Genomic DNA, 14,312 nt, shown 5'->3' on the forward strand with positions numbered 1-14,312 from the left:
AGTTTGTCATAAAGTTAATCCATATAAAAGTGAAGAGCTTTAGTGATATGTGTAAGAAGGATGGGAGGGGGGATGTTGGTTAATTTGCTGGCTTTACATGTATATTAAAGTAAAAAGTAATGGTGAAGCCAGTATGTTCATAGGGTATTTTCTTCTCCTAAGATGTTTACAAAAGAACACCGTTGTTTTATTGACAAAATCATTAAGGTCTTTGTATTTCATCAGATTGAACATCGCACCAAACACATCTTAGAACAAGGCTACATTTATTTCAACTGGAAAATACTGTTTTCAAAAGTATTGCATAATGTATAAATATTGAACTGTGTTTTAGTTCGCTACCAATCTGTTCCGCACTTTACCACCATCGTCCAATCCGAGTGGGGCGGAGTTTGACCCTGAAGAGGACGAGCCCACTTTGGAAGCTGCTTGGCCACACCTACAGGTTACATATTACTTTACTATAAAATTAGTAGTTTTTAGCTCTACTGGCCAAAGGCCAAAAGAGCTTATGTCATGGTGTGGTGTCCATGTGTTCGTGTGTTAGACTTTTTCTTGTTTACGCGATCAAATCCACAGTTTTCATCTGATTCTTTTCAAACTTGTTCAGTGTCTTTATATTAACGAGGACTCGAACCCTATTGAAAATGGGTTACATCGGAGTAAAAAGTCCAGAATTATCTCTCCTTGAATTTGAGATATTTGTGAAATAAGGCTTTATTACACAATAAAATATTATTTCCCAACTTGCACAGTGTCTTTATCTGAATGATGAGTCAAACCCTATTGAAAATGAGCAATATCGAAAGTATAAGTCCAGAATTATCTCCCCTTGAATTTGAGAAAAAAATGAAAATTCAGTTTTTTTATGTGATGAAGTCCATAATATTCATCCAATTCTTGGCAAACTTGCACAGTCCCTTGACATATTGCTGTCATATTTTGCAAACTTCTTAACCAACATGACCCCAATCTATAAACAAGAGCAGACAACTGTATCAAGCATTTTGTAAGAATTATGGCCCTTTTTCCATTTACAATATGCATATTACTTTAGTTACATTGCCATAACTTCTTTATTTATGATCAGATTTTATTAATACTTTGACAAAACAACACTTACCTGAATACCACAATGGATTCCACCCAAACAATATTCCACGCCCCAACCCAGAATCCCTACCCCCCACCTCCCCCCCCCCAAAAAAAAAGTTTTTTTTTTTCTTTTTAGCTCACCTGTCACGAAGTGACATGGTGAGCTAATGTGACCGTATGATGTCCGGTGTCCGTATGTGTGTGCGTGCATCCGTCAACAATTTGTTTGTGTAGACATTAGAGGTCACAGTTTTCATCCAATCTTTATGAAATTTGGTCAGAATGTTCATCTTGATGAAATCTGGGTTGGGATTGTATTTGGGTCATCTGGGGTCAAAAACTAGGTCACTAGATCAAAAACTAGGTCAAATAATAGAAAAACCTTGTGTAGACAATAGAGGTCGCAGTTTTCATCCAATCTTTATGAAATTTGGTCAGAATGTTTATCTTGATAAAATCTGGGTTGGGATTGTATTTGGGTCATCTGGGGTCAAAATCTAGGTCACTAGGTCAAATAATAGAAAAACCGTCAACAATTTGTTTGTGTAGACAGTAGAGGTCACAGTGTTCATCCAATCTTTATGAAATTTGGTCAGAATGTTTATCTTGATAAAATCTAGGTTGAGATTGTATTTGGGTCATCTGGGGTCCAAAACTAGGTCACTAGGTCAAAACTATGTCACTAGGTCAAAAACTAGGTCACTAGGTCAAGTAATAGAAAAACCTTGTATAGACAATAGAGGTCGCAGTTTTCATCCAATCTTTATGAAATTTGGTCAGAATGTTTATCTTGATAAAATCTGGGTTGGGATTGTATTTGGGTCATCTGGGGTCAAAATCTAGGTCACTAGGTCAGATAATAGAAAAACCTTGTGTAGACAATAGAGGTCACAGTTTTCATCCAATCTTTTATAAAATTTGATAAGAATGTTTATCTTGATGAAATCTGGGTTGGGATTGTATTTGGTTAGTCAGGTGAGCGATTCAGGGACATCATGGCCCTCTTGTTTTATTTTTGAAATATCATCTAATAAATGACCACACCCCACATTATACCCCCCTCTCAACCCCCCCCCCCCCCCCCCCCACCCACCCCACCCCCAAATAAAAAAAAAAAAATTCCCTTTTTTTCTGTATGAAAGATCGTCTAATAAATTATTCGATATGAACAATTTCCCCATGATTGCTTACGTTATACTCTCAAGCACTCGAATAGTCGAGTGCGCTGTCCTCTGACAGCTCTTGTTTAAAAAGAGCAATATCGAAGCAATAAGTCCAGAATGACTTCCCCTTGAATATGAGAAAATTGTGAAATCACGCTTGTTTACGCAATTAAGTCCACAGTTTTCATCCAATTATTTCAAAATTTGCACAGTATCTTTATATCAATGAGGACTTGAACCCTATTGAATATGAGCAGTATCGGAGAAATAAGTACACAATAATCTCCCCTTGAATTTGAGAAAATTCTCCTTGTTTGCGTGATTAAGTACACAGTTTCCATCTTATTCTTTCCAAACTTGCACAGTGTTTATAGCAGTAGAGCGATTCAGGCCCTCATGGGCCTCTTGTATTTGAATTTTAGGCTGTACTGAATTACTGAATATATTACCCTCTGCAAAACTTTATTAAACCAAGTCGTGTGTAATTTGTGGTGTTTAGGACCAAGTAGTCATCGGAGAACAACTGTACAGTGTTGTCTAAAATGTCCATTAAAATGAAATCTTTCCCTTAGCAAAGTTTTTCAGTCTTTCTTACTTGAATATATTTGATGTTTAAATAAAGTAAAATAAAGTAATACAATTTAACTAATGGGTAAATATTTGGTTCATATTTAAGATACATGTGTATACATCTTTATCTTTGTGGTTTGCTTCAGTTATAATAATTTTTATTTTTTTGGAAATACACTGTATTGATGTATTCGTTTCTCTCTTTACAGCTTGTCTACGAGTTCTTTCTTAGATTTTTAGAATCCCCAGACTTTCAACCCAATACAGCAAAGCGATATATAGACCAGAAATTCGTATTACAGGTAAATCCTTGTTTATGCTTGTTTATAAAGAGTGCAGGTGGATCTTAATGAGTGGTTGTTTTTTTAATGCAAAATATAAAAGTCTTTATTAAAGCAATTGTCTCTAAAACAGGCTCTCATTGATTCAATCTAATATTTTTTAATTTCAGAGCCCATGTTCTTTAATTATTACATTCAAAAGTTAGTTTTCTTGTTAGGCCAAAACTTTATAATATAATATAGTATGCAAAAAATTCTCCAATTTTGATGACATTATATTCTAAGCAGCTGTGAAATTTGCTGGAGCAACTTATATTTGTTGAATGGTTTCTTAAATGAAACAAATAAATGGAATTATTGATATGTTTATATTATGATTCGACTGTTGTTTACTTACAGCTTCTGGATTTGTTTGATAGTGAAGACCCCAGGGAAAGAGATTTCCAGAAAACTATATTACACAGAATTTACGGGAAATTCTTAGGGCTTCGGGCATATATACGGAAACAAATTAACAATATATTTTATAGGTGAGTGAGTTGTTATGTCTTAGGTGGCTTTTGAGACCCTTTTAAATCTCCACTACATGAACCGTGTTTATGCTTAGTGCGTGTGATATGTAAAAATACTTAAGAAAAGAGCAACATGAATGGAATTGTTGTTTTTCCAGAATAACAATGCAAAACATGACAAATTGAAATGGCGAGCATTCAAAAGGTGTGCCTAAGCAGTTGCGTAATTCTACAAAATGATCTTCTCTCAGTAAAAGTTGCATTCTGCAGTAATTTGAAACATTGGAGTGATGCATAAGCTTTATGAGTTTCAGAACAAAAGTTTAAATGCAATAAATTTAGCCGCGCTCTGGTAAAACGGGGCTTAATACATGTGCATACAGTGTCATCCCAGATAAGCCTGTGCACACATGCATTAAGTCCTGTTTTCTCAGAGCACAACTTGTTATACCCCCATTACCATTGGTAATGGGGGCTATGTAGGAATCCCTTTGTCGGTCTGTCTGTCCCGAAATCTTGTCCGGGCAATAACTATGTTGTTCATTGTGAGATTTTAAAATCATTTGGCACATTTGTTCACCATCATTGGACGTTGTGTCGCTCGAAAGAATTGCGTTGTTATCTCAAAGGTCAAGGTCACACTTCGAGTTCAAAGGTCAATAATGGCCATAAATGATCTTGTCCGGGCCATAACTTTGTCATTTATTGTGAGATTTTAAAACCATTTGGCACATTTGTTCACCATAATTGGACGGTGTGTCGCGCGAAAAATTTACGTCTATATCTCCAAGGTCATGGTCACACTTTGAGTTCAAAGGTCAAAAATGGCCATACATGAGCTTAATAATTCTTAAAAATTGCCATAAATTAGATTCTCTTGTTTTGTTAAGACAGCATGCAAAATAGTCTGTGTCAATGCGGCACGTGGGGGTATACGTCACATCTGTGACAAAGCTCTAGTTTATTTTGAGTTTGGTATACAACATAAGTAAATTTACCTTCAGATTTTTGTAGTTGTTGGAGTCAGGCTTGAACAAGTATGATTTAAAATAATATAGTCTATAGAGAATGCTCCAGAATTTCTTGTGTTAAATTTCTGTTACAATAGCACTTTTTTCCTCTGCAGTTTTATATATGAGACAGAGCGGCACAATGGCATCGCAGAACTGTTGGAAATATTGGGAAGGTATGCATTTGTTATATCATTACTGTGGACCTAAAAGGGTATGTCTGTTTTCTAAAGAATCTGCCAGCCCAACTTTTTCAGCCTCTGACAAAAAAATAATAGTGAGAATAAAGATATTCTTCTCTTGCTAGCTGTTTGTGGTGTTTTTTTTTATGCCTCCAAAGGTTATTGACCACAGAAAAACAAACTGATAATCAGTGATTTACAAGGAACTGCGGCTACTGATGACCATTTATTAACAAGTTTCTCTTGCTACAGGTCTATTTTGGTATCACCAGTGGGTTTGGTGATTTATGCGCCCTTAGACTTAGTCCCTTCTTTAGACCTGTCTCCTATATTGTAGAAATATTAGCTGAGTAAGGGTAAAACTGTGCTTAATGCATGTGCATGAAGTATCATCTTAGATTGGCCGGTGCAGTCCGCAAAGTCAACTCATGGACAACACTTTCAATCTAGAATGAATTTTCCTTTAGAAAAGATTCCCTTAGAAAGAAAAATTCCATGAAAGCGGAAACACTTTACGCACATGCATTTTGCCCAGTCATCCCGTATCTTTAATGGTCCCTTCTTATACCCTATTTTCCTGTATTTCAGTATCATCTATGATTTTGCTGATTTATGCGTCCTCACTCCTAAGAATCCCTTCTTTAGCCCTGCTCCTTTATTGCAGTAATATTGTATGCTTTTGCTATAATTTCCACCCAAATACGCTCTGAAGGCGTGTTTTTGTGTATTTCAGTATCATCAATGGTTTTGCGTTGCCCTTGAAGGAGGAGCACAAGGTGTTCCTGCTCAAGGTGCTGCTGCCCCTGCACAAAGTCAAGTCCCTTAGCGTCTACCATCCACAGCTCGCTTACTGCGTTGTACAGTTCCTTGAAAAGGACCCCAGTCTCACAGAACCAGTACGCATAGGCTTTCTCTTTAATGAATGATCTTATTTTCACACTTATTCTTAATGATCTTTGCTCAATGAAAATGAGACTGAATGCATATGAGTACAAATGTCTTCTCACAGTAGCCCGTGCAGTCAGGAACGACACTTTCGGAAGAGACATCATTTAAACAAAAAACGTAAAAGCGGAAAGTTTTGTCCCGGATTATCCTTCGGGGACTGAACAGTCTTTTCTGGGATGACACTTTATGCACATGCATTAAGCCATGTTTCCTCATAGCAAGACTCAAACTTATTTTACAAATTGATTTATATTGTAAGAATTGATGTCCTTGAAGAATTGCCAATAACTATTTAAATAAAGTGATTGTTTTGGTATCTTTTTGCAGGTGATAATGGCATTGTTAAAATTTTGGCCGAAAGTGCACAGTCCAAAAGAGGTGAGTGTAAACAGCATTTGAATTAATGACATTGAACATCCTAGCTATTGTAACTACTATGACCTCACCTGTAAGCTATTAAACATTTTAACTTGTTGGTAGGGTAACTATGGTAAGACCATTGACATCGAGCTATTTAACATTTAAACTTGTTGGTAGGGTAACTATGGTAAGACCATTGACCTTTGGCTATGAAACATTCAAACTTGTTGGTAGGGTAATTATGGTAAGACCATTAACCTTTGGCTATTAAACATTCAAACTTGTTGGTAGGGTAACTATGGTAAGACCATTGACCTTTGGCTATGAAACATTGAAACTTGTTGGTAGGGTAACTATGGTAAGACCATTGACCTTTGGCTATTAAACATTGAAACTTGTTGGTAGGGTAATTATGGTAAGACCATTGACATTTGGCTATTAAACATTGAAACTTGTTGGTAGGGTAACGATGGGAAAACCAGTGACCTTTGGTTATTAAACGTAAAGACTGTTCAAGGTAACAAGGGTTAGACATTTTACTTCCCGCTATGAAACATTGAAACTTTGTGCAGTAGTAATAAGGCAAAAAACCTCAAATATACAGCTCTTAAACATTGCAGTTTGTTGTCATAGTTATAAGAATGACCTCTGGCCTACTGCCATCAAACAAGGAAACCTGTTGTCATGGTAACTAAGGTGTAACCTCTGACCTCCAGGTGATGTTCCTCAATGAGCTTGAGGAAATACTGGATGTGATTGAGCCAGCAGAGTTCACAAAGGTGATGGGTCCGCTCTTCAAGCAGCTAGCCAAGTGTGTCTCCAGTCCCCATTTCCAGGTAGGCTGGGTCCAGCTTTTACATGGCTGGAAGTAATCGGTGCATTTCCTTAAGTTGATGATGAGATTTTATTAATAAGAGCACTTTTTTATACCCTTTGTAGGTTTGCATAAAGCAGTCTGTCTGACTGGCGAAAACACCGTTTCCGGAGTTTTTCCCCAAATGCTTACAGATATTTACCTGAGTTCTAGTGTGTGAGTCTACTTGCAAGACCAAGTTCGAGTTTAGTTCAGGCCTTGGTCATTTCCTTTTAAATAACTTATCCAGATTTTTTTTTCAGAAATGCTTTCAGGAACTGACCTTTTTTGTGGTGTGTGATTCTACCTACATGGCTTACAGATCTAGTTCGAGTTTAGTTCCTGTCCATTAATTTTTGCGGAAGTTACAGGCCTTGGATTTAATAATTTTCACTAAAATAACACTTGGGATATAGCTGCTGTTTTACTCCAAAGTGCAGTAAGGGGCATTGTGGTTCACAAACACAGCCCTTGTTTCTTCTGTGCTGAACTGTGTGATTTTCATATGCCTTTTTCTGAGATTTTTATTATACCCCCATTACCATTGGTGATGGGGGCTATATAGGAGTCACTTTGTCGGTCTGTCTGTCGGTCTGTCCCGAAATTTCATCCGATCTTCACCAAACTTGGTCACAAGTTGTATCTTGATGATGTATAGGTCAAGTTTGAATATGGGTTATGTTGGGTCAAAAACTAGGTCACGAGGTCACTTAGTGTGTTTTAAACCGAAAGTTTTCTGGACCATAACTATGTCATTTATCGTTAGATTTTAAAATAACTTGGTACATTTGTTCACCATTAGGGACGGTGTGTCGCGTGAAAAAATTACGTCCATATCTCCAAGGTCAAGGTCACACTTGGAGTTCAAGGGTCAAATGCTTGTCCGGGCCATAACTTGTATCATTTATTGTGAGATTTTAAAATCATTTGGCAAATTTGTTCACCATCATGGAACGGTGTGTAGCGCGAAAGAAATATGTCGATATCTCGCAGGTCAAGGTCACACTTTGAGTTCAAAGATTAAAAATGGCCATAAATGAGATTGTATGGGCAATAACTATGTCGTTCATTGTGAGATTTTAAATCATTTGGCATATTTGTTCACCATCATAAGACTGTGTGTAGCGCGAAAGAATTACGTCGATATCTCCAAGGTCAAGGTCACACTTTGAGCTCAAAGGTCAAAAATGAGCTTGTGCGGGCCATAACTATGTTGTTCATTGTGAGATTTTAAAATCATTTGGCACATTAGTTCACCATTATTGGACTGTGTGTCGCGCCAAAGAGTTACGTCGATATCTGCAATGTCAAGGTCACACTGTGAGTTCAAAGGTCAAAAATGGCCATAAATGATCTTGTCCGGGCCATAACTATGTCATTTATTGTGAGATTTTAAAAATACCTGGTACATTTGTTCACAATTATTGGACGATTTGTCATGCGAAAGAATTATGTCAATAGCTCCAATGTCTAGGTCACACTTGGAGTTCAGAATTAAAAAGTGGCCATAAATTTGGACGGCATGTCATGCGAAAGAATTCAAGAGTTCAAAGGTCGAAATGGCCATAAATGATAATGGCATTATAATTCTTAAAATTCGCCATAAATTTGATTCTCTTGTTCTGTGAAGACAGCAAGCAAAATAGTCTGTGTCAATGCGGCACGTGGGGGTATATGTCACGTCTGTGACAAAGCTCTAGTTTCAGATTACTTTTGCCAGGCAATCATGTATGCCATTATTATTTATTTACCTTAGCAAAAATTATCAGTCATGTTTTTCTGATATGCCAATGTTTTTTTTAGCTCACCTGAGCACAACATGAGCTTTTGTGATCGCTTTTTGTCCGTTGTGCGGCGTCAACATTTGTCATGTTAACTCTCTAGAGGCCACATTTATTGTCTAATCTTCATGAAATTTGGTCAGAAGATTGGTTTCAATGATATCTTGGATGAGTTAGAAAATGGTTTCGTTTGCTTGAAAAACATTGCTGCCAAGGGGCGGGGCATTTTTCCATATGGCTATATATGGCTATAGTAAAATCTTGTTAACACTCTAGAGGCCACATTTATTGTCTGATCTTCATAAAACTCGGTCAGATGATTCATCCCAATAATATCTTGGATGAGTTCAAAAATGATGCCGGTTGGTTGAAAAACATGGCCGCCAGGGGGCGGGGCATTTTTCCTTATATGACTATAGTAAAACCTTGTTAACACTCTAGAGGCCACATTTATTTTCCAATCTTCATGAAACTTCCTCAGAAGATTTGTCCCACTGATATCTTGGATAAGTTCAAAAATGGTAACCTTTGCTTGAAAAACATGGCTGCCAAGCGGCGGGGCATTTTTAACCAGGTTTTCCGAAGGAAAAAACTGGTTATTAGATTGTCGAATGCGGGCGGGCTGGCTGGCTGGCTGGCTGGCTGGCTTGCGGGCTGGCAGGCTGGGGGGCGGGCGGAACAAGCTTGTTCGGGCCATAACTATGTCATTCATTGTCAGATTTTAAAATCATTTGGCACATTTGTTCACCATCATTGGACGGTGTGTCGCGCGAAATAATTACGTTGATATCTCCAAGGTCAAGGTCACACTTTGAGTTCAAAGGTCAAAAATGGCCATAAATGAGCTTGTCCTGGCCATAACTATGTCATTCATTGTGAGATTTTAAAATCATTTGGCACATTTGTTCACCATCATGGGACGGTGTGTCGCTCGAAAGAATCACGTCAATATCTCCAATGTCAAGGTCGCCAAGACTAAAAATAGATTTTTTTTAAAAACAAACTTACAAAGGGGGTTAATTTTGTTTGTTCATTTCAAAAGTTCAGTTTGAGTTTTCTCCCTTTATCAGATTTTTTTTTCACAATGAAAACCTGGTTTTGTGACAATTTTGTCCCTTGTTCCTTATATGGCTATATATAGCTATAGTAAAATCTTGTTAACACTCTAGAGGCCACATTAATTGTCCAATCTACATGAAACTTTGTCAGAAGATTCATCCCAATAATATCTTGGACGATTTCAAAAATGATGCCGGTTGGTTGAAAAACATGGCTGCCAGGGGGGCGGGGCATTTTTCCTTATATGGCTATAGTAAAACCTTGTTAACACTCTAGAGTCCACATTTATTTTACGATCTTCGTGAAACTTGGTCAGAAGATTTGTCCCAATATATCTTGTTATCTCAGGTGAGCGACTTTGGGCCTTTCAGGCCCTCTTGTTAAATTTGTTGTTCACTTAACGGTTAACTGTCCCCTACCGGTTTCACCAGACTCCGTCTGTCAGTCCATCCGTCACACTTTCCTGGATCCTGCGATAACTTTCAAAGTTCTTAATATTTTTTCATGAAACTTGGAACATGGATAGATGGCAATATGGACATTATGCACGTTATTTCATTTTGTTCCTACGTCAAAAATTCTGGTTGCTATGGCAACAAATAGACTAGAAATACTGCTGAAAATGGTGGTTTTCTTGATCCTGCGATAACTTTAAAAGTTCTGAATATTTTTTAATGAAACTTGGAACATGGGATAGATGGCAATATGGACATTATGCACGTCATTTCATTTTGTTCCTACGTCAAAAATTGTGGTTGCTATGGCAACCAAAAAATAATAATTTGAAAATGGTGGAATTTCTGACAATGGTGGAGCCGGTAGGGGACCATATTGCTTGACAATAGCCTTGTTTTCATTAGGAAAGTTAATTTTCAATTGGAAAATAACTAGTATAAATTATAAAAAGTTAAGTTGTTTGCATGTGGGTTTTTTTCAACATGGCTGAAGTATGTAAGAACATGACCAATACGTTGCACTGTTTCAGGTAGCTGAACGGGTGTTGTATTACTGGAATAATGAGTACATTCTTAGCCTTATCAGTGAACATGTGGTCAACATATTACCACTCATGTTTCCTTCACTTTATAAAACTAAACATCATTGGAACAAGTAAGACATCTATAATTTTAATGAGTATGCTGTTTGAGAAGTGTCCACTAATTTGTCATTATTGAATCAAACTTGCTTGCAAATTTTTAAAACATTTTCACTATCAAGATTTATTTTGCTTTTTATGAAAATAATTCTAACCTTTTCTTGATGAAGATGTAATTTATACGTGTGAATTTGCTTCAAGTTTGAAAACTATTTCTTTAATATGGGATGTAAAGAATTTGGAAAAGAATTTTTACAATTAATAATAAAATTTAATTGGTCAATTCTTCTTAGTTTTGTGTCAGGCAATAATGGTTGGCCATTATTTTATTAATAATAAAAAATCATTATAAAAAAAATAAAAAATTATCAAGCAAGGCTGATTTTTTACGTGCATAATATATATATATTTTGGCATGTATTTGCACAGTGTTTTTTCCCTACAAATCTATTGTTTATTTTGGTCATTTTTGTTTCATTTTACACATAGGCCATATAAAAAAGGAGTGAATCACATTTTATTGATATCAAACTTGTAATGTGATTTTATTACATTTTTATAAAGGTTTTAATAACATTTCCACTTGTTAAAAGTTGAGCTAAACAATTTGATATAAGAGCAAACAATCCATTACAAAATATTAAGTTTGATATCCATGTAATTTCAATATTGCAAATAAAAGCGTAATGGCATGACTTAAATATTTTCTCTTGTTTCATCATGAATTATTTTTTAAGTTGTGTGTTGATTTCTGCATGAAGGAACCATGAGTGTTTATGTTAGGTTACTTGCATTCTGTGTTAAGGGAGTTCAAGTGGATTGGAGAGTATTTAAGCTTTTGTATCATTAAATTTGACAATTTAATAATATTTTTTTCTTTGCCATATTACAAAATCTGTTTATCAATTCAAAATGATCCTATACCAAAGAAACAGAAGCAGTCAGTTTAGATTTTTGTGAACAAATTTTGTTAACATGCTTGCATATTTTGCCACGTAAAAAATATGTAATTTTGTGGTCTGGATTTAACCTTACACAGAATTCAAGTGTGTGAAGTCTGGCATGCTTAATAAAGGACCTTTTGAAAATAATACATTTTTTTGTGTGAAAGCAAAAATGGGCTAAAATTGATTTTAGAAATGCATTCAACAATAAGGGCTATTTGAACTATATATGTAGAATAGCATTTCTTAAACAATATTCCAGCCGTCTTGTTTCTTCCTTGTAAAAGGGCCATTGATAGCATATGAAAACAATTGTTTCTGATACAGACATTTTAGGCTGATACCCGATTTATACGCGCCTCACTCTGAGAAAAGGGGGCTTAATGCATGGACGTCACGTGCCGTCCCAGATTACCCTTAATTTTGGACAACACTTTATGCACATGCGGTAATCCCAGTTTTCTCAGAGCAGGTCTCTATACAGTTATTTCAGTACAAATATTAATAGCACAAAGAAAGGTTCTTTAGAAGCATTGTGTGTATTTTATTTGCATAAGTTTCCTTCCTCGTTCATGTTTTGAGTTTCACTCATGTTTTGTTTTGTGTCTGATGTTCAATCCAGGTGGCTGAACGGGCCCTGTATTTTTGGAACAATGAGTATATCCTGAGTCTAATCAGCGACAATGCAAGCACGATTTTACCTATAACGTTTCCGGCTTTGTATAAAACCAAAGAACATTGGAACAAGTAAGAACATTATTGTAACACTTCATCGTATATAGCTGCAGTATACAGGCGTAGTTTCACCGTTTTCTATGTTCTAAGTGATATCTCTAGTCTAGAATCTGAGTTTTATATACCACAAGGAGAATTGACTGGTTTCAAAAAACATAGAATGCTCTTTTTTCAGTTTGTTTATAGTTGGATTTCAGAGGATTATATGTAAATTAGTGTGATTATACAGCTGTACAAAATAGACAATCATACAAATATCTTTTTTTTTCCACACCTAGACATAATATAATACTTCCTTCTTACAGCTGATTCTCTATCTGTGAATGGCCAACTTTTTACACAAGAACTACTGTTACGTTCTGTATCTGTTATGAAGACAATTTTGCTCTTTGGTTAATTATGGGGGGGGGGGGGGGAATCAAGTGGGCAAATTAAACCTGTTATAGATGTACATGTACTTTTCTTTTTGAATTCATGCACATGGTTTTCACTTGACATGCATGGACACTGTTTCTGTTTCAATTGAATGGCATGAAACTGCATTTATTGCATTGATTCAAAGTTAATTAATTGTTGGAAATTCACATAGGTTTGTTATGTAATAATTCTTTGTTTTTAAATAGGCATGTTGAATTGAACAGAGTGGGTAAATTAATATTAAGCTGTTGTATAACACTTAACACTGTATATTAGTAAAAATAAAAGCATGCTTAGTCTTGCTAAACATTTGTATTTATGGATACTATTTATCCCCAATAGTATGTTGTCAGTCCTTGGCTAAGATTTTCAAAGTTTAAATCTGTTGATGCGTTAAATTACTTGCAAATTTCTTTATGTAATATTTTCTATTGAACTTTTAATAAGATTTATAATGGTTATAAAACAATAACTGTAAACTAAATCAATACAACTAAAATCAAATTTAATAAGGGATTTTGCTTGTCATTTTAGTGGGGGTTTTTGTCAGTAAAAACTGTGGTTACTATGGTTTCAGAAATTATGGAAAACTTATATCTTGATCCATTAACGACTCATAAACTGCTAGCGTTGGTTGATGAAACTTGGTGTGCAGATAGAGTGCCATATGGCGAATATGCACATTATTTTAGGGGTTTTATATAGACAAAAATTGTGATTGCTGTGGCTACAGAAATAATAATAAACATCCTGATTGACATCCTGCCATAACAGAAGAGTACTTAAGCAAATTTAAAGATAACCTGTTGTAACCCTGACAACTGTTATTTGGTAGGGAAAATGCTGTTTGTCTGTGTACAGTCAAAGACTCGCTCATGAACAAAATATATAATTGGGCAATATTGAAAAATTCCCTCTTCTCTGGGCAGATTTTTAGCTCGGCTGTTTTCGGAGAAAACCTGAGGTATTGTTATAGCCAGCTCGTCGTGTCGTGTCTTGTCCGTCGTCGTGTCCGCCTTCCGCGTCGTGCTAAAACATTGGCTCTAAAATCAAAGTGCTTCCACCTACAACTTTAAAACTTCATATGTAGCTGCACCTTGATGAGTTCTACACGCCACATCCATATTTGGGTCACTAGGTCAAGGTCACTGTGACCTCTATAAAAAAAAAAAAAAAAATCTGACAAGCTTTCATTTCTTCAAAAATGCACCCGCAGCCGAGTGTGGCACCTGTTATGCGGTGCTCTTGTTCTCTGTAACTTATAGACAGATTTTTTTCCAACAAATAGTAATAAAACTGTATTGTC

At 36.0% G+C, this 14,312-nt stretch overlaps 1 protein-coding gene across 3 annotated transcripts in view; it reads left to right on the top strand.

The window, feature by feature from the left end:
- LOC127875323 (serine/threonine-protein phosphatase 2A 56 kDa regulatory subunit gamma isoform-like) overlaps positions 1-14,312 on the top strand; it is a 50,622-nt gene that overhangs the window by 23,306 nt on the left and 13,004 nt on the right. For all 3 annotated transcript variants that reach the window (XM_052420307.1, XM_052420308.1, XM_052420309.1), the window contains exons 5-12: positions 335-445; positions 3,038-3,130; positions 3,509-3,639; positions 4,748-4,807; positions 5,547-5,709; positions 6,089-6,139; positions 6,838-6,957; positions 12,477-12,601. In XM_052420307.1, the coding sequence (XP_052276267.1) occupies positions 335-445; positions 3,038-3,130; positions 3,509-3,639; positions 4,748-4,807; positions 5,547-5,709; positions 6,089-6,139; positions 6,838-6,957; positions 12,477-12,601 (854 nt within the window). The remainder of the gene's footprint in view (positions 1-334; positions 446-3,037; positions 3,131-3,508; positions 3,640-4,747; positions 4,808-5,546; positions 5,710-6,088; positions 6,140-6,837; positions 6,958-12,476; positions 12,602-14,312) is intronic.

Source organism: Dreissena polymorpha, chromosome 3 (assembly GCF_020536995.1).
Source record: "Dreissena polymorpha isolate Duluth1 chromosome 3, UMN_Dpol_1.0, whole genome shotgun sequence".
Taxonomy (NCBI): Eukaryota; Metazoa; Mollusca; class Bivalvia; order Myida; family Dreissenidae; genus Dreissena; species Dreissena polymorpha.